The 17,924-nt window shown below is 32.3% G+C and overlaps 12 protein-coding genes across 12 annotated transcripts; 8 read left to right on the forward strand and 4 right to left on the reverse strand. All coding sequences in view use genetic code 12, as the record gives it.

The window, feature by feature from the left end:
* Positions 1-463: 463 nt before the first annotated feature.
* CTRG_05182 (proteinase B) lies at positions 464-1,924 on the forward strand (the record flags this gene model as incomplete). Its single annotated transcript, XM_002550838.1, has 1 exon — positions 464-1,924. The coding sequence occupies one exon, from the start codon at positions 464-466 to the stop codon at positions 1,922-1,924; it is 1,461 nt and encodes a 486-aa protein (XP_002550884.1).
* A 187-nt stretch (positions 1,925-2,111) lies between these two features.
* On the reverse strand, positions 2,112-3,488 carry CTRG_05183 (uncharacterized protein; the record flags this gene model as incomplete). The annotated part of the gene is made up of 1 exon (XM_002550839.1): positions 2,112-3,488. The coding sequence occupies one exon, from the start codon at positions 3,486-3,488 to the stop codon at positions 2,112-2,114; it is 1,377 nt and encodes a 458-aa protein (XP_002550885.1).
* Positions 3,489-4,508: 1,020 nt separating this feature from the next.
* Positions 4,509-5,582, forward strand: CTRG_05184 (putative serine/threonine-protein phosphatase; the record flags this gene model as incomplete). The annotated part of the gene is made up of 1 exon (XM_002550840.1): positions 4,509-5,582. One exon carries the CDS (start codon positions 4,509-4,511, stop codon positions 5,580-5,582), a length of 1,074 nt encoding a protein of 357 aa, XP_002550886.1.
* Positions 5,583-5,716: 134 nt separating this feature from the next.
* CTRG_05185 (uncharacterized protein) lies at positions 5,717-7,396 on the reverse strand (the record flags this gene model as incomplete). The annotated part of the gene is made up of 1 exon (XM_002550841.1): positions 5,717-7,396. The coding sequence occupies one exon, from the start codon at positions 7,394-7,396 to the stop codon at positions 5,717-5,719; it is 1,680 nt and encodes a 559-aa protein (XP_002550887.1).
* A 226-nt stretch (positions 7,397-7,622) lies between these two features.
* Positions 7,623-8,429, forward strand: CTRG_05186 (putative tRNA acetyltransferase; the record flags this gene model as incomplete). The annotated part of the gene is made up of 1 exon (XM_002550842.1): positions 7,623-8,429. The coding sequence occupies one exon, from the start codon at positions 7,623-7,625 to the stop codon at positions 8,427-8,429; it is 807 nt and encodes a 268-aa protein (XP_002550888.1).
* Positions 8,430-8,481: 52 nt separating this feature from the next.
* CTRG_05187 (chaperone) lies at positions 8,482-9,015 on the reverse strand (the record flags this gene model as incomplete). The annotated part of the gene is made up of 1 exon (XM_002550843.1): positions 8,482-9,015. One exon carries the CDS (start codon positions 9,013-9,015, stop codon positions 8,482-8,484), a length of 534 nt encoding a protein of 177 aa, XP_002550889.1.
* A 407-nt stretch (positions 9,016-9,422) lies between these two features.
* Positions 9,423-9,887, forward strand: CTRG_05188 (uncharacterized protein; the record flags this gene model as incomplete). The annotated part of the gene is made up of 1 exon (XM_002550844.1): positions 9,423-9,887. The coding sequence occupies one exon, from the start codon at positions 9,423-9,425 to the stop codon at positions 9,885-9,887; it is 465 nt and encodes a 154-aa protein (XP_002550890.1).
* A 332-nt stretch (positions 9,888-10,219) lies between these two features.
* Positions 10,220-11,554, forward strand: UME1 (Ume1p; the record flags this gene model as incomplete). The annotated part of the gene is made up of 1 exon (XM_002550845.1): positions 10,220-11,554. One exon carries the CDS (start codon positions 10,220-10,222, stop codon positions 11,552-11,554), a length of 1,335 nt encoding a protein of 444 aa, XP_002550891.1.
* Positions 11,555-12,837: 1,283 nt separating this feature from the next.
* CLB4 (B-type cyclin) lies at positions 12,838-14,388 on the forward strand (the record flags this gene model as incomplete). The annotated part of the gene is made up of 1 exon (XM_002550846.1): positions 12,838-14,388. The coding sequence occupies one exon, from the start codon at positions 12,838-12,840 to the stop codon at positions 14,386-14,388; it is 1,551 nt and encodes a 516-aa protein (XP_002550892.1).
* A 621-nt stretch (positions 14,389-15,009) lies between these two features.
* MAM33 (Mam33p) lies at positions 15,010-15,786 on the forward strand (the record flags this gene model as incomplete). Its single annotated transcript, XM_002550847.1, has 1 exon — positions 15,010-15,786. The coding sequence occupies one exon, from the start codon at positions 15,010-15,012 to the stop codon at positions 15,784-15,786; it is 777 nt and encodes a 258-aa protein (XP_002550893.1).
* Positions 15,787-16,216: 430 nt separating this feature from the next.
* RPP1B (ribosomal protein P1 beta) lies at positions 16,217-16,540 on the forward strand (the record flags this gene model as incomplete). The annotated part of the gene is made up of 1 exon (XM_002550848.1): positions 16,217-16,540. One exon carries the CDS (start codon positions 16,217-16,219, stop codon positions 16,538-16,540), a length of 324 nt encoding a protein of 107 aa, XP_002550894.1.
* A 214-nt stretch (positions 16,541-16,754) lies between these two features.
* On the reverse strand, positions 16,755-17,792 carry OGG1 (8-oxoguanine glycosylase; the record flags this gene model as incomplete). The annotated part of the gene is made up of 1 exon (XM_002550849.1): positions 16,755-17,792. The coding sequence occupies one exon, from the start codon at positions 17,790-17,792 to the stop codon at positions 16,755-16,757; it is 1,038 nt and encodes a 345-aa protein (XP_002550895.1).
* Between the last annotated feature and the right edge of the window lie 132 nt (positions 17,793-17,924).

Raw genomic sequence — 17,924 nt, forward strand, 5'->3', positions numbered from 1 at the left:
TCGAGAAGAATAATGTAACCCCATCCACAGTTTGTTAATGTGTGTGTGTGTGTGTGCATGTAGTCGTGTATGTGTGTTCAATTCCACACTTCGCATTTCTCTTTTGTTTTGTTTTGCTGGCTTGGTGGCTTACGTAATCTCTTATCGCCACTGTTTAAAAGTTTCCCGTTGTTGAGAGCTTCTTTCTCTCTCTCTCTCTCTCTCTCGCTTTGTCGCCCCCCAAAAAAAATAAAATCTCTCCATATAAAAAAAAAATCTTATCACTAGCAAAATCTTTCCTCCATTACACACCACACTTTCTTTCTTTCTTTCTTTTAAACCAAAATCTAATACTTTCTTCAATCTTGTATCACTATTGAAAGGAGGAATCAGGTTTAATTTTTAGAAATACACTAGATACTACAACTATTACTATTACTTTTACTTTTTACTACATTATAATTGACTCCCACGAGATATCATCATGAGATTATCAAAAGCTGTTGCTCTTTCCATTTTGACTTCCCTTATTGGTGTTCAAGGTTTGCTTATCCCTTCAGTAGGTGATGTCATCGACGTTCTCGGTAAAGCTGCCAACAATAAGTTGGAACCTTTGAAAGAAGCTGCTCATCATGCTGCTGAACATTTGGGCATGAAGTTGAATGAACAATTGGCCCCAGTTGTTAATGCTGAATCAACTAGAGATATTATTCCACATAGATATATTATTGTCTTCAAAAATGGTGTCACTGCTGATGAAATTTCCTTCCATCAAGAATGGGTTGCTTTAACTCATACTAATTCTTTGGCTGGTTTGGACAAACAAGATCCATTCTTTGAATCCACCAAAGATATTAAAGCTGAAGGTGGTATCATTGACAGTTTTGATATTGGTAACATCTTGTCTGGTTACACTGGGTATTTTGTTGATTCAACCATTGATTTAATTAGAAAAAACCCATTGGTTGCTTTTGTTGAAAAGGATTCTATGGTTTACGCTAACGAATTTGATATTCAAAAAGGTGCTCCATGGGGTTTATCAAGAGTCAGTCACAGAGAACCACTTTCTTTAGGTAGCTTTGACAGATATTTGTATAATGATGATGCTGGTGAAGGTGTCACTTCATATGTCATTGATACTGGTGTTAACATCAAACATGTTGAATTTGGTGGTAGAGCCAAATGGGGTAAAACTATTCCTCAAGGTGATGCTGATGAAGATGGCAATGGTCACGGTACTCATTGTGCCGGTACTATTGGTTCTGAAGATTATGGTGTTGCCAAAAAAGTTAACATTGTTGCTGTTAAAGTCTTGAGATCTAATGGTTCTGGTACCATGTCTGATGTTGTCAAGGGTGTTGAATTTGCTGCCAAGTCACATCAAGATGCTGTCAAGGCTGGTAAAAAGGGATTCAAGGGTTCTACTGCCAATATGTCTTTGGGTGGTGGTAAATCTCCAGCTTTGGATTTGGCTGTTAATGCTGCTGTCAAGACTGGTTTGCATTTTGCTGTTGCCGCTGGTAATGAAAACCAAGATGCTTGTAACACATCTCCAGCCAGTGCTGAAAATGCCATTACTGTTGGTGCATCCACTATTTCTGATGCCCGTGCATACTTTTCCAATTATGGTAAATGTGTTGATATTTTTGCTCCTGGTTTGAACATTTTATCAACTTATATTGGTAGTGACTCTGCTACTGCCTACTTGTCTGGTACTTCTATGGCTTCTCCACACATTGCTGGTTTGTTGTCATACTATGTTTCCTTACAACCAGGTGCTGAATCTGAATTCTTTGTTGCTGGTGATGGTGTTTCACCAAACCAATTGAAGAAGAATTTGATTGCTTATGGTACTAAAGATGTATTGTCAGACATTCCAGCCGATACCCCAAATATTTTAGCATTCAATGGTGCTGGTGGTAACTTGACTGATTTCTGGAAATAAGCTGGGCTTTTTCAGTTAAGAAATGAGAAGCAATTATGTATGTTGTTTTTTTTTTGTTTAGACGTATGTATATTAAATATTCTCATATTAAAGTATATCTGATTATGAATTATCGAGTTTTGTTGTTTATGTACATGTGTATGCATAATCTATTGTTATCTCTATGTAGTGGGCGGGGAGTGTATATCTATATCTTTTTAGTATAGCCTAAAAACTTGTAAATAACTTTAGCAAATTCCGGAGGATTATCAAGATAAAGATGATGACCAGCATTTGAAATTATTTTAAAATTGGCGAGTTTTTCAGAATAAGTAGTTTTAGATAAATCATTGATAGTATTTGTCATTTCCAAACCAGCTTCATCATTCATCCAATCTTTATCACCATAAAGCCATAAAGTAGGTAATTTCAATTGTACGAATTTTTCAGGACATCTATCAAGTAAAGGAAGTTTAGCAAGAGCACCAACGGCAAGAATTCTAGTTATAGCATATTCACCTGAACCTGCACCGTTGAAAATTCTATAAATATAATTATGAATATTATTAAAATGTTCAGGATTTTGATAATAAACATGACTAAAACGATGACAAGTCCAACGAGAAATTAATTTTGATTTAAAAGGACCAGCATTTCTAATTATTGTAAATGGAGAATGATTTCTTTCCCACATATAATCAATCAATTTTCTTGTTTTAGTTTTTGGAACTTCTGGACCAGATTGTGATGGAGTTTCAGCTTGACCGGTGACTATTTCTTCTTGATCTGCTAAAACTTCTTGTTCAATGGTAACTTGTCTTTGAAGTTTTGTATCTTCTTTAGGATGTTTAAAAGCAGCTTCACTTCTTTCAACACCAACAGGACTCATAAGTACCATTTTTTCTATAAGATTCAGAGATACACCATTTTCAATGATATTCTTGTTATATTTTAACGCATATGCACAACTTAAATAACCACCAAATGAATGTCCCATTAATATGAATTTGCCAATATTTCTTTTTAATCTCCATTGTTCAAATGAATCAATAAACCAATCCTCGACTTTATAAACATCTTGTTTTGTCTTTGATGGGAAATTAGGGAATTTGGGTCTTGAACTTAATCCAAATCCTAATAAATCAATAGCGTGTATTTTAACGCCTGGAATTTGTGATAATGAATCAAAATTATCAATAAATAAACCTAATGAAGCAGCATATCCATGAACTAATACAATTTCTTTAGTACCTGATAATCCAGGTTTATCGGTTTCTATATTTTCAATCAATAATTCATGAATATATTTCCCATTTCCAATATCTGTATTTATAATACGGGCTTTTCTTTTACCATCTGATTCAGGGAAGAATGGTAAATATGATAATAATCTACTTTCAACCATTTCATCTTGATAACATGATGAGAAACTCTGTTTAAACCAATCAGCAGTACTTTGATACATGCTATAATTTGGAGTTTTTCTACCATCATTAAATTCACTAACTTTTTTCACTTTTGGAGATCCCGGATCTGTTATAGTTGTAGATGGAGTAAGTAAAGTGCCTTCTGATTCAACTGACATGGTGATGGTGGGTATGGTTTCTTCTACTTTTGAAATTCAACAAAAGAGCAAAAAAATGGTGAATATGAAATTATTCAAAGCAAGGAAATCAAGTCGGGTTTATATATATTGAGATAAACTTAGAATTTTGCAGTGGCTTTGAATTTTTTGCTCTGTCTCCATGAATTCCATATTAACTGAAGAAAAAGAAAAAGAAATTTTTTTTTCGCCTCGCTTTTAAGCAAGATAAATTTCGGCCGTGTTGATCTGCATCGGGTATAACTGGCCAAACACGAATTCCGAGCCGTTTCTATTTATAATTGTTCACCCTTTATCCGATCCACACTGTTTAATAGAATCATTCAACCACTTGATTGCTTCACAGGTTGGTTCTATCTCTTGGCACTGTCATTCGTATTATCAGTGTAATTAGCACCACATGAGAAGATCGGTATTGGTCCAACAGCAATCTATAAAGTCAAGGTTGTTGTCCTTGTGATCAACTTTTTCCTTCCAGTGATCCCGTTTTGAGAAGATTAATGACGATTAGCTAATCGCACATTTCTGCTACCACACCCACTACTACTCAAACATTATGCAAATGCAATTAGATAGTCTCTGCACTTTGTGCATGTGTTTTCTTTTCGTAAAATCAAAGATGGCTCAGTTTGAGATAAAGTAACTACCGTCTGGCATTAAATGGTGTTGCATAAACTGGAGTGGTCTAGTCCTTGTATAATAATAATAGTAATGATAGTACTAAGAGTGATCCCAAGTGTGCATGTTCTCCTAACCTCGTGTGACCAATATCTATTGAAGGTTACATTTTATTTTGAGTGATAATTATAATGGTTATTATTGTGTTCAATGAGACACGTGTATCACACGTGACTTTATGCCAATTTCTGCGAGATTAATCTTAAACAAAGAAAAAATATATAATAACCAGCAAAGTACAAAACACTACACGAAAAGACCAAAAAAAAATTGACAGCTAATTGTAAAACTCATCTCTTTCTTCAGACTATTTGAGAGTATACAATGAATGAAACAACTTCACTTAATAAAAAGTATAAGAAATATTCAGATGATGAAGAACAACAACAAGTAGAAGATGCTTATGATTATGGTTATGGTGAATATAATGACGTATACTCATTTAGCCCCACTACAAGATATATCATTTATGCCGTAACAGGTGTCATTTCATTATTTGTCCTATATTTCTTCACCATACTTTTACCTAATTACTTCATACCGGAGGCAACTACACTTTCAAAGATTCAAAACATTTCAGAATTGAAAGTGTCTTTACTTCCCCATTATGATAAAGCCACAGTTTCAAGAATTATCCTTATTGGAGATATTCATGGTCACTATATTGAATTCAGAAAATTATTAAGTAAATTGAAATATAACCCTAAAGATGATCAAGTTGTTGTTCTTGGAGATTTCATTACTAAAGGTCCTGATTCTTTTAAAGTATTGGATTATTTGATTAAGAATAATATTGAATGTATTTTGGGAAATCATGAATATTATGTATTACAATACTATGCTACATTTCATGGATTAGATCAACCTGAATTTATGTTTAATAATCCGATAGATTTATCATCATCATCATTGACGACTCCTATTTCAACTAAAGATTCATTTAATGACGATCCAGAATTTCTACTTGCTAAAAAATTACAACCACATCATATTAAATATATCAATAATTGTTCAATAATTAAGAAACTTGGAGATGTTCCAAATGGTAAAGGTGTTGCTGTACATGCAGGTATAGTTCCACAATTATCATTAAAGAATCAAAACCCAATAGATAATTTAGAAATGAGAGCTTTAATTCCTCCTTTATTTAATGAAACTACAAGTGATCCACATGTTCCGGGTGCAAAACGTTGGAGTAAAATTTATAATTCAATGAAGGGGAAATACCCCGCTGATAATATTGTTTATTACGGTCATGATGCTGGTAAAGGTTTGAATTTGAAATCTTTTACTAAAGGTTTGGATTCTGGTTGTGATAAAGGACAGAAATTGAGTGCCATGGTGATTTCCAAAGATGGTCGTAAATTAATAGAAGAAGTGATTCAAGTTAATTGTTAATTGGTGATTATAGTGATATTTCAGAGAATATAGATTGTTTCTTAATACGATTCGTTTTAATATATGTTATTTATTCATGTTCTAGGTATTATTAAGATAGTTGAATATGTACAATGATTTAGTTGTTTATCGACTTAATCTATTAAAAACTTTGGAGTCTTACCATCATCAAAACTGACTCCATAAATTCTCAGATATGATAAATTAGCAGGACCTATACAATCAATGAACCGAAGTATGTCTTGAGGGGAAATATCATCCATTACTTCAAACAGTGTACTCTTATTAATGGAATATTTTGAATCAATACATAAACTCTTGTATGTAACACCATCAGGATTTTGTCCAATTACAACCGCAGGAATTCTTAATCTCTTAATCATAACCATATTACCTTGATATTCATTAGGACTATAATCAGTCTCAAGAAAACCAGGTCCAGGCACAAAATCTTTTGGTAATATGTTAAGCTTACCATGTTTGAAGAAAGAATAGTAAAAAGAATTTTCACCAGAAAGAAACACCCGAAGTGATTCTTTAATATCTCGAGTGATTATATCTGTAGTTGAAATAAAAAACAGTGAAAATTTTGACATAGATTCCTGCATTAATTTTGGAAATAAAACTTTACAAAGAAGAACTGAATAGTTTTCACAAAAAGCATTCGGATTATAAATTTTTTGCAAGTATTTCTTCCCCAGTAGTCGATCAATAATTGAATCTTCAATTTTATACATGTCCGAAGATCCATGATTGGATAATGGTGAAAGTAAAGAGTTGTCGGAACTTGCAAAGCGTTCTAATGCAACTCTATCAAAATCTCCAACTGTAAAAAAATGTAATTCCCCAAAAATAAACCAAATTAATGAATCCCCAATTCTTGCACCACTATAAGTTAAATTTATTTTATCTTTCTCTTCATTGTTGTGAATTTTAATATTCAACTTACCCAATTCTTCTTTAATAACTTTTACTATCATCGATGTAATAATATGATGATGACCTTTGATTCCAGAAGACACAGTTAGCGTGTTATAAGATTCTATATAATCTGCATCAAAAGTAGTCCAATTCTTAAATTTTAAAAGCAACGAATAAATAAGACTTGCCACGTATTGGGAATAATCGGCATTATTTTGAAAACAATAGGAATCGTTGATGATTGGTAAAGGATGCTTTACTGTCATGAAATGGTTAAGAACTTTTCTAATTTTATTGAAAAACTTTCGTCGATTATTTATAATCTTATAACTCTTCTTTTGTAATAAACTGCAAGCAAAATTAAACTCATCAAATGAGTCTAGGTTCTCTGGAGATTTGTAACAATCAAGTAGTTTATTCAATCCTATTCGAAATGTTTGACCTGCAACCAATTTTGCTAAAAATGAAGAAGAAGAAAATTCAATGAATTTGGAACAATTTAATATATCTTGTCTCCATTTGTTTTCTTCATGTTGTAAATGATATAACAAAGGTGGTAGGTAATTATCATCAAAACTATATTTTTCAATATATTTATCAATTTTTCTATTTTTCATTTCATCAAAATCATGTAGTTCTTTTTCAATTTCAAGATATTTCCAATAATATGATCTACATTCATTATAATAATCATTTGGTTCAACCAGTTTATCAATCTCATAAGTGTCAAATACCCTTCCTAAATGTCGATTATACACATTGTGCCAAAAATACGGATGCAGGAGTTTTAATCTTAATAGTTGGTTGACTTGTGTCAAATGGAATATATCCTTGATGCTTAAATCACCTATCTCGGTAATATAAACTATCAAGTCCAAAGGTAACGTCAGCATAATTAGGCGTTCTTGGTGTAGATTAACCACATGTAACTGATGTCGATAACTCGTTGATTATTTCATTTTCTCTCCACTCACTCACACGCTCACACACTCGCTCGCCCCGTCGAAGTTGGCGTTAGCATATTTTTTTTTTTTGTAATCTTTTTCAGCCCATCTCGTTTTCTTTTGGATTTTCCACATCAACAACACTGGTGATTATCGTCAATAACCTAAGAACAATATGGGTAAAAGAGCAGCTGAGGATTCAAACAAACCAGCAAAGAAAAGATTCAAGAATGTTTCTAAATTAATCGATCCTAATACTTCAGGGATTTATGCAACTTGTCCACGTCGTAAAGAAAGCAGTTGTCGTCAAGAACTAATGAATTTATTATCTGATAAAATCCCTGAATATTTTGATTTAAGTAAAACTAACGAAGATGATGAAGATGAAGATGATGAAAAGAAAGAACTCTCCATTGAAGATAAAATTAAATTAGAATTAGAAGAACTTAAAGATATCAAAGATTCCAAAAAAGAATTACTTCAACCGATTGAACTTGATGTTGAATGTTTAATTTTCATTAAAACTAGAAAACCAATTGATCCAGAATTATTAGTACATAAAATATGTAAAGAAAGTTATGAAACAGGACAAAAGACAACTAGATATACTCAAAGACTTATGCCAATAATGGATACATGTACAATAGGAGGTGATGAACCATTGGATAAAATTAGAGAATTGGCTAAAAAAGTATTAGCACGTCATTTTCATAATGAAAAAGATCAAAAACCTATAAAATTTGCTATTCAAGTATCAAAGAGAAATTTCAATCAATTACAATCAGATGGAATTATAAAAGCTGTAGCTGAAGCTGTAGGACAAAATCATGGACATTCTGTTGATTTGAAAACTTATGAAAAATTAATTATTGTTGAATGCTATAAAAATAGTGTTGGTATTGGTGTTGCTGATGATTTTTTGAAATTTAGTAGATTCAATTTACAACAAATCTATGAAAAACAACAAGATGAAAAGAAGTAAATAATCATAACTTACTAATGTGTATTTTTCATTTCCTATAGACAAACTAGATTCAATAGTATAATTTTTCTATAAATTCTTTTGGTTCTTTCCATGCTAGCCAATCTGCTTCTTGATGAGGTATAAGCCCCATTTTGTATAATTTATAAACCCCAATTGCCATATTAAGTAGTTGACAAATTATAAATATCAATTTAGCTTGGATTATTTCAGTAGTATTATTCTTAGTTGTTAATTTAGAAAAAGTACGGTTTGTATCATTGAAGATTGACTTGATAGGATTCCAAAGTAACATTAATGTCATCGTTACTGGAATAATTTGTAATGAATTCCCAGTCATATAACTCATAAATAAATTCATTGGAACCGATTTAGCTGGTGCAATAGCTAATTCCCAAATTTTCTTGGATTTTAATGAATTCAATTCAGCTTCATCTTGTTTAGATTTCTTTACCGAAGTTGTGGTCTTAGATGTTGTTGTTGTTGTTGTAGATTCGCTATATCCTGGTGGTGCTGGAATTGAATCATTCTTGGAAGATGGTTGAGGTATGATTTTAGGTTTGAGTATTTCTGTGTAATCATTCATTTTGAACTATACTTTAGAAAATGGAATCTAACTTTGGTCCCGTTTGGTTAATTGGTTGTTTCATTTTGGCTGGTTCTTTTTTCTTTTTTTTTTTTTTGTAAGTGTCCATGATTTTGGCTTTGATCAAAAATTAGCACGATGAACACGACACGAATGGGGGGGACGAACAACTTTTGAGAAGTTGGTAATTTTTTCTTTCCTTCCTTTATTGCCCCTAGTTATTTCCATATTGTTGTATTCCTGTTATAGTTGTTAGTCTTTGGTGAAACTCAATTGGCATAGTTAACCAAAGATATTCAAATCAAAGTTTTCAGATTTACTAACAAAAGAAGTATTTCCCCCCCCCACCCCCGGACGATCAATATTCTCCCTCCCGATACAACCTCGCCTGTCAAATTATAGTTATCATGAATTCCACACAGACGTTTGCTACTCTAAAGAAGAACCCTTTGAATAAGATCATTGGTCTTTCAGTTGTTTTGGCAGTGGGTTTCCTTTTAGTCATTTTAGCTGGTATTTATGGAAATTGGTTCCCTATAATAATTGGTATTATATTTGCAGTGGCTCATCTACCAGTGGCAATCACTAGAAATGTTTCTAGTAGTTCAGATTATGATTTCAATTTTGATTCAACTTCTACAAATACTAATGTTCTTGTTGAAGCAGGTCAATTTATAACTGCATTTTTATTGGTTACTGGTGTTTATTTACCAATATTGTTGAATCATTCATTGATTCTTACAAAAACAGCTATGGTTCTAAGTATCATTGGTGGATTACTTATTTATGGTACTGTGTATCTTTTCAGTCATTATTTTGATGAACCAACGGATGAAGATGAATTGGCCGACCTTGGAGGTGGTGTAATTTAAACATCGGCTGTAAGATCTACCTAACGAAGCAAAGAAAATTATCTACTATGTCTAGAGTAATAAAGAAAAAAAAAATGGATCCTTGTTTATGAATTTGTAAGAGTATTCATTGTAGATATCTGTAGCTATTCTCTTATCAGTTGTCCCTACTCCCATCAACTTGAGCAAAACCCCATGTCCGAGAAATTCAATGTCCAACCAAACGAGAAGTCAGGACGACGAGGCAGGAAAAGGAAAAAAAAAATGAAAGAGAAAAAAAATAATCATTCACAAAAAAGCTATTCTTCTTCTTCTTTTATTTGATCAATAAGAACAACTCGACATCTCTAGCTATGCCGTCTACCACAAATGAATATGCTAAAGCTGAAAGAGAGCTAGCAAATGAACAACAATTACAAGAAAAAATCGTGAATGAAGAATTCAAAATTTGGAAGAAAACAGTCCCTTTATTGTATGATTTTGTTCATACATTTGCATTAGATAGTCCATCATTAGTATTTCAATGGTTACCAGATTATAATGTTTCTCAATCAGATTTAGAAGTGAAATTTTTAATAGGAACAAATACTATCAATAAATCGGAAAATTATTTAAAATTGGGTTCAGTTACCTTACCTTCAACTTTGGTTGAAAATTCAACTAATCCCCAAGGTATACCTATTCCAACTGAAGATTTAGATACTTCTAATTTTAGAATCATTAACCAATGGAAACAATCATGTGAGATTAATAAATTGAAAGTATCATCTAATGGAGGACTTGCTGTTGGATTTGGAGCTGATGGGATAATTCGTGGATTTAATTTGAAGAATTACGATATTGTTGATTATAAATATCATAAACAAGAAGGTTCTGCCTTGAATTGGATTAATGAGAATAGTTTTATTTCTGGTGCTAAAGATTCTCAAATTGCTTTATGGCAAGTAGATAAACCTTCGACTCCAATTCAATTATTTAAAGGACATCGTGGTGCTATTAATGATTTATCATCGATAAAGGGGAAAACCTTGTTTGGGTCTGTTAGTGATGATTCGACAACGCAATTCTATGATGGAAGAATCGGTTCAATAGATGCTAATCCTGTAATATCAGTGGAAAATAATCATATCCAGAATTGTATTCAATTCCATCCGGATATTCACACAATGTATGCTACAGCTGGTAAAGATAATATTGTTTCACTATATGATATGAGAAATTACAAGACACCATTCAGAAAGTTTTATGGGCATAATGATACCATTAGACAATTACAATGGGATTCATACAATCCAAACCTTCTTGTATCTTGCGGATTAGATAAGCGTGTACTTTTCTGGAATTTGGAAAGCCTCGATGAAGATTATACTTATCCTGATCAGACTTCTAATGGTAAGGATTCTAATTCAAAGAAGAAACAAGTCAATAAAGTGGATCCTTGTTTGAAATATATCCATGGTGGTCATACTAATAGAATCAATGATTTTGATATACATACTAAAGTGAGAAATCTTTTTGGTAGTGTTGGCAATGATAGATTATTAGAAATCTGGAAACCAAAGACCTTACCGGGTGATGAACCGGAAGAAGAAGAAGAGGAGGAAGTAGAAGAAGAGGCATTACCTGAAGAAAAGAAAGTTAGTGAAGAAACCAAGGAATCAGAACAAGACGTTGAAATGAAAGATTGAGTAAATGTGTGGTATAAGCTGTATATTTTGTATTGTTATTAATTTAAAAAGTTGTCGTGATTACGAAACCCCTCTGTTGATAGATAAACCCGACTATTGACTTGCATTTAGCATTTTCATGTAAGTAGAAAAGAAGAAGCAACTAAGAGAAACACAAGAACATTACCGAAGTGTGCTACTCTTGACAGTGCTATTATAGACGAATCTGCATCAAACAACGCGTGTTGGATAATCAGCTGGCTGGTAGTTGTTGTTGTTGGTGTTGTTGTTATTTGCACTTTTGTACCTGAATTATGTACTGTCTGTGCGTGCGTGTATGTGTCAGGGATAATTTATGTGGTGAAGTTTTTCGTGTTTTGTTTACAATTTTTTCTATTGCGTTTTGTTTGTCTGACAATTTGGAAGTGGTAAAACTTACTTTCTTTCCAAGGTAGGATTAACATCATCATCATAGATTTTCTTTTACTTTTCTTATAGGAACTCAACCTACAAGTATCACAGTCATAACTCACAAGCCATTTTAATATCAACTTCGATTGAGAACAGAATAGTCAGTGGTGAACAGTTCAATACGCACGATAGTACAGAAGATCACAAACTGCAACCAGAAAAGAATAATTGCAAACTCCCTCCTTCCTTCCCTTTGTATCGCCCTTGAGTTTGATTTATTGTAGATCCTATTTTTTTAGTTGAAAAGGATTGTCATCTACATTTGTTCATACTTCACCGTCACTAATCATCTACTATATCTTGTGGTATTCGTTCGTTTAATCATTTGACATCAAATCATCACCACATTTTAACATTGTAAACAACAAAAAATACGCGAAAGATTCAAGGCAGCAATTCTTGTTTGTGTTGCCAAAAAAAAAAAAAAAAAAAAAAAAATATTTACAAAATTTCATTCGTCGCGGTCGCCAGAATTTTTTATTCGTTGTCGTACTAAATTTCCCAAGTAGTACCACGTCCCACCGCAGAGCAGAAACAAAAAAGAAACGAAAGGAGAAAACAAAAAAAAAAAAACTCAATTCTCAAAACCAAAACATACACTAACCAAGAAAGAAAGAAAAAAAAATATCCTGCTATTGGGAGGTGGAAGAAGAAGAAGAAGAAGAAGAAAAAAAAAAAAGAAAACAATCAACAATTAATCTTTTTCATTACTTTCATTACAGTTTGGTCTAGTACTTGCATTGATTCAGGAGGAAGTTAAGTTGTTATAGCTTCTCTCATTCATTCATTTTTTATTTACATCTGCATCATAATAACTTCACATCAATTGCATTATGAAATCATACAAGTCTTCATCTATTACAGATGAAAATGAACTAAACCAACATCTAAAGTCAAAGAAAATGGCTCGTAAAAGTACTGGAGAATTCACCAATACTACTACCAATTCATCAAGTCATTTAGTATCGCATAGAGAAGTATTATCAGATGTTACTACTCAAGAAAATAAACATTCTCATAGAGCAAAACATTCACAATCAAATCACCATGTTTCCCATCGTCATACAACCAGTTCTTCCAGTGTCACTAAAATACAAATATATCAACAACAAGATACTAATATCCATCAATTTAAAAGACCAAGATTGGAAAAAGTTTTGTTGAAGAATGAAAATCGGGATGAGGAAGCAACAGATGATGAATTTGATCATGATGAAGAATACGACAAGGAAAACAGATACGTTGATTTGGAATTGAATGATGATGATAGTAAAAACCAACTAATAAGTGATGCCTTTGAAACAATTGATGACAAAGGAATAAGTGAGGCAGGTGATGAATTTGATGCACAAGATGAAATTGATCAATTCCCTGAGGGTGTAGATACCAATCCGGAGTACGATCATCTTTATCATCGTCACCAAGAAGAACATGAGGAAGACGAAGAAGAAGAAGAGCAACGTTACCAACCTCAAGAGGAATTACAACACATTCCTATGAAACCAATATGGAGCAACTCTTGTGTCAATGAAGTCAAATACGTTATTCAAAAGTATTCGCGTACTACATTGGATGAAGATGATGAAGATACTTATGATGCAACCATGGTTGCTGAATATGCTCCTGAAATTTTTAATTATTTGCATGAATTGGAACATAAATACACTCCTGATGGGTATTATATGGATCACCAATCAGAATTGAAATGGGAAATGAGATCTGTATTAATGGACTGGGTGGTTCAAGTGCATTCACGTTTTAATTTACTTCCAGAAACTTTATTCCTTACTGTGAATTACATTGATCGATTCTTATCGAAAAGACAAGTATCATTGACTCGATTTCAATTGGTTGGTGCAGTGGCATTGTTCATTGCTGCTAAATATGAAGAAATCAATTGTCCAACAGTACAAGAAATTTCTTATATGGCAGACAATGCGTATCCAATAGATGATTTATTAAAGGCTGAAAGATTTATGATTGATGTGTTGGATTTCGACATGGGCTGGCCCGGTCCAATGTCATTCTTGAGAAGAATATCTAAAGCCGATAATTATGATTATGAAACACGTACATTAGCCAAATATTTCCTTGAAATCACAATAATGGATTCTCGATTTGTTGCATCGCCTCCTAGTTGGCTTGCAGCTGGTTCCCATTATTTGTCTCGAAAATTACTTGGAAGAGGTGATTGGACAGAATTGCATGTGTTTTATAGTGGGTTCACAGAAAGACAAGTACGTCCATTGGCAGAAGTATTATTGGAAAATTGTCGATATGCAGAAAGAAACCATAAAGCCATATTTGACAAGTATAAAGAAAGAAGGTATAGAAAAAGTGCATTATTTGTTCAGGATTATTTTAATTCCTTGATGTCTCCATGATAGATTATAGATATTATCCAGTTTACATTCCCCCTACAACTACCACTACCCCTCCCCCCTTCCATTCCATTCCACCATTGGTTTATGTTAATTTCTACGATATGTTTATTTTATTTTTTATTCTTTGATTGGTTTTAATGTTTAGTTTTTTACATTTTGAAATTTTTATTTTTTATTGCTTCTTTTATTATTTTTTTTTTTTAATTTCATAATTTCATTATTTTATTATTTTTTAAAACGTCAATCTGGTATTTATTCAGATATTATATTAGCACATTTAGTAGTATTTATAATTTGTACATTAGTTTTTATTCTATTATCTTTCTTAAAATAAAATATTTTATTTTTAACCACAGTATCAAACTTTGTAGATATTCATTGTCACACAAAATATTCCACGTGCTACAGGGCACATGCGCACGACTATTTTTTCATCTCAATTAAATTCCCCCTTGATTTTTTGTTTTCTCCTCGTTTTCACACAGACTTACACGGAGAGAAAGAATGAGAGAAAAAAAAAATATCATCCCATCGATGATTTGTTAACACTCTCCACATCTTTTTTATTCAAAAAAAATTAAAAAATTGCCCCCTTGATTTCATTTCCTACAACCAGAATCAATGTCTAGATTATTATCATTTACTTTACGCTCTCAATTGTCCAAGAGATTAGCTGCTTCAGTTGCTAGAAAACCAGCTGTTGTTTTTGCTTTACCAAAAATTGCAGCTACTACTTCATTGCGTTCATTCCATGCTACTCCATTAACTTTAAACAAAGCTGATTTGAAACAAGTTCTTGAAGAAGAAACCAAAATTCTTGAAACTATTCCAAATGATTTAGATCCAGCCCATGCTGAATTTTTAGAAACTTCAGGATTTGAAGTTGTTGAAAAACCAGGTACTGCTGGGGTTGAATTGATTAAAAAGACTAAAGATGGACAAATTGTTCATGTTTATTTTGATGTTGAAGAAGTTGCTGATTTCCCAGATCAAGAATTAGATCCTGAATCATTAGAAGAAAATGTTGAATCATTTGATCAAATTTTCAGTAATGTTAAAGTTTTAGTTGAAGATCCTGTTAAAAATGAAGGTTTATTTTTCAATATTTTATTACAACCAAGTGAAGAAGCATTGTCTATTGATTTCTTTAATCATCAACCAAATGTTAAAGAATTTATTGCTAAAATTAAATCAGAAGGTGAATTTGTTGATAAATTTAACTATCAAGGTCCTAAATTTGCTGAATTAGATGAAGCTCTTCAAGCTGAATTTGAAAATTACTTGACTGAATTCGGTATCAATACTCAATTATCTGAGTTTATCCTCGGTTACAGTGATGTTAAAGAAGAATCTGAATATAGAATTTGGCTTAAATCTGTCAATAGTTTCTTCAACTAAATCTCCCATTAGAGTTTCAATACTAAGAGATTACGAAGAAGGTGTGACGTCTTGATTATCACCAACTCAGTTGGTCAATTTATTTTGCTTGTATATATGAATGCCTTTTGTTTTATAGTTATCAGTTACTTTTTTTTTCTTTTTCTTTTTCTTTTCCTTATTATGTTTATAGTTTAATTTTATTTATCCAGACTTTATCAATAGTATTTTGAGGTGAGATTATATGTTTTAATCACGTGCTATGAGTTAGGGCTCATTAGCCCTAATTTGCGTGTGCCAACCAGTTTATTTTTATTTTTCTTTTTTTCTGGTTCTCTTTTCGGGGTTGTTTTCTCACTAACAAAGTGGAAGAAAAAAAGTAAAATAAGGTGAAAAATTTAAGGAGTAAAAGTTACTATATACTAATTTGATTCATAATCAACGAATAACCATGTCTACTGAAGCCTCCGTTTCCTACGCTGCTTTGATCTTAGCCGACGCTGAACAAGAAATCACTGCTGAAAAATTATTGGCCATCACCAAAGCTGCTGGTGCCAATGTTGATGCCATCTGGGCTGATGTTTTCGCCAAAGCCGTTGAAGGTAAAGATTTGAAAGAATTATTATTCTCCTTCGCTGCTTCTGCTCCAGCTGCTGCCTCTGGTGCTTCTGCTGGTGCCGCTGCTGGTGGTTCTTCTGAAGAAGCCGCTGAAGAAGCTGCTGAAGAAGAAAAAGAAGAATCTGATGATGATATGGGTTTCGGTTTGTTCGATTAGAGAATTTCATCTGATTAAGAGGATAATTTGATTAGAATAATATAACCAAAAATAACAAATACATGTTAATAATAGTATAAAAAATAAATTTCTCAAGAAATACAATTGCATTTATTTAAATTATTTTCATTGAAATAAAGGTGACTTGTAGAATAGATACTGGGACAATTCATGTATTGAATATGGAAGATATAACTTAACTACTGTGATGTATTTAACTCTCAACTTTTATGCTTTTATCAAGTTTGATTCTTTTTGCCTTGGGTTCTTCTTCTTTAACTTGATCGATTATATTAGTACCGTTATTTAAATCACTCAAATCAGCAGCAAACAACACTGATTGAGCCCATCCAGCATAATCACCGAATATTTCCTTAAAAAAAGATCTAATAGCAGCATAAGTTTCTTTATTTAAAGTCTTGATGTCCTTCTTTCCTTTAAACTTGTAATCACGCACAGCAATTTGATAAACATGAGTGTCTATAGGGACAACATCATGTTTATCCAAAGACATCAAACAAATACAATCAGCTACTTTTGGACCAACACCTGTTAATTGTAGTAAAAATTCATGAGCTTTTATATATTTCTCATTTCTCATAGAATTCAATTGATCAAGGGTTATATCGGGATATTTTGAATCATCAGTGAATTTACATGCAGTTTGATGGATATATTTTGCACGATAACCAAAACCTAATTCACGTAATTTGGATTCTACTGAAGATTGTGATAATGATTCTGGTGTAGGAAATGAATAATACTTGTGTCCTTCATATTCATTTATATATTCTCCAAAATGAATACATAGATTATCACACATCTTTGAAATACGTTTAACATTATTATTGGATGAACAAATAAATGAGACAAGACATTCCCAAGGATCCTGTCTAAGTATTCTTATCCCAGTGAACAAATCAAATGGAGATTTTTTGGTTTTAGATTGATATACTTGATGTTTTAACTTCCAATGAGTGTATAACTCTCCTAGATTGATTCCTAATGTAAAATAATCATTTATAAATGACAAAGTTTCCAGATCATTTCCAGAACGTCCTTTTTGCATAATATGAGAATAGTAAATATTACTCTCATCTTGTTTTAATAAAATGATTCTATCAGAAATAGCAAATGACCAAACGTTGTTTATACTCTTCCATCTGAAAGTTTGACCACATCGTAAAACTTTATGTAAACTAACTTCTGATTCTGATATGGCTATTTTTTTCCAAATGGTCTCAACTGTCATGATGTTGGTATGAAGTATGGGTTTTTGTTGATGAGATGAGTGGAGGTGGAATGAAAATTTGTTATCGGCCCGCTAAAAAAAGTACGCGTCTAGATAATTCTTTTTTTTTGTCCCCAGTTCTTCTTCTTTTTT

This window comes from Candida tropicalis, assembly GCF_000006335.3.
Source record: "Candida tropicalis MYA-3404 genomic scaffold supercont3.7, whole genome shotgun sequence".
Lineage (NCBI taxonomy): Eukaryota > Fungi > Ascomycota > Pichiomycetes > Serinales > Debaryomycetaceae > Candida > Candida tropicalis.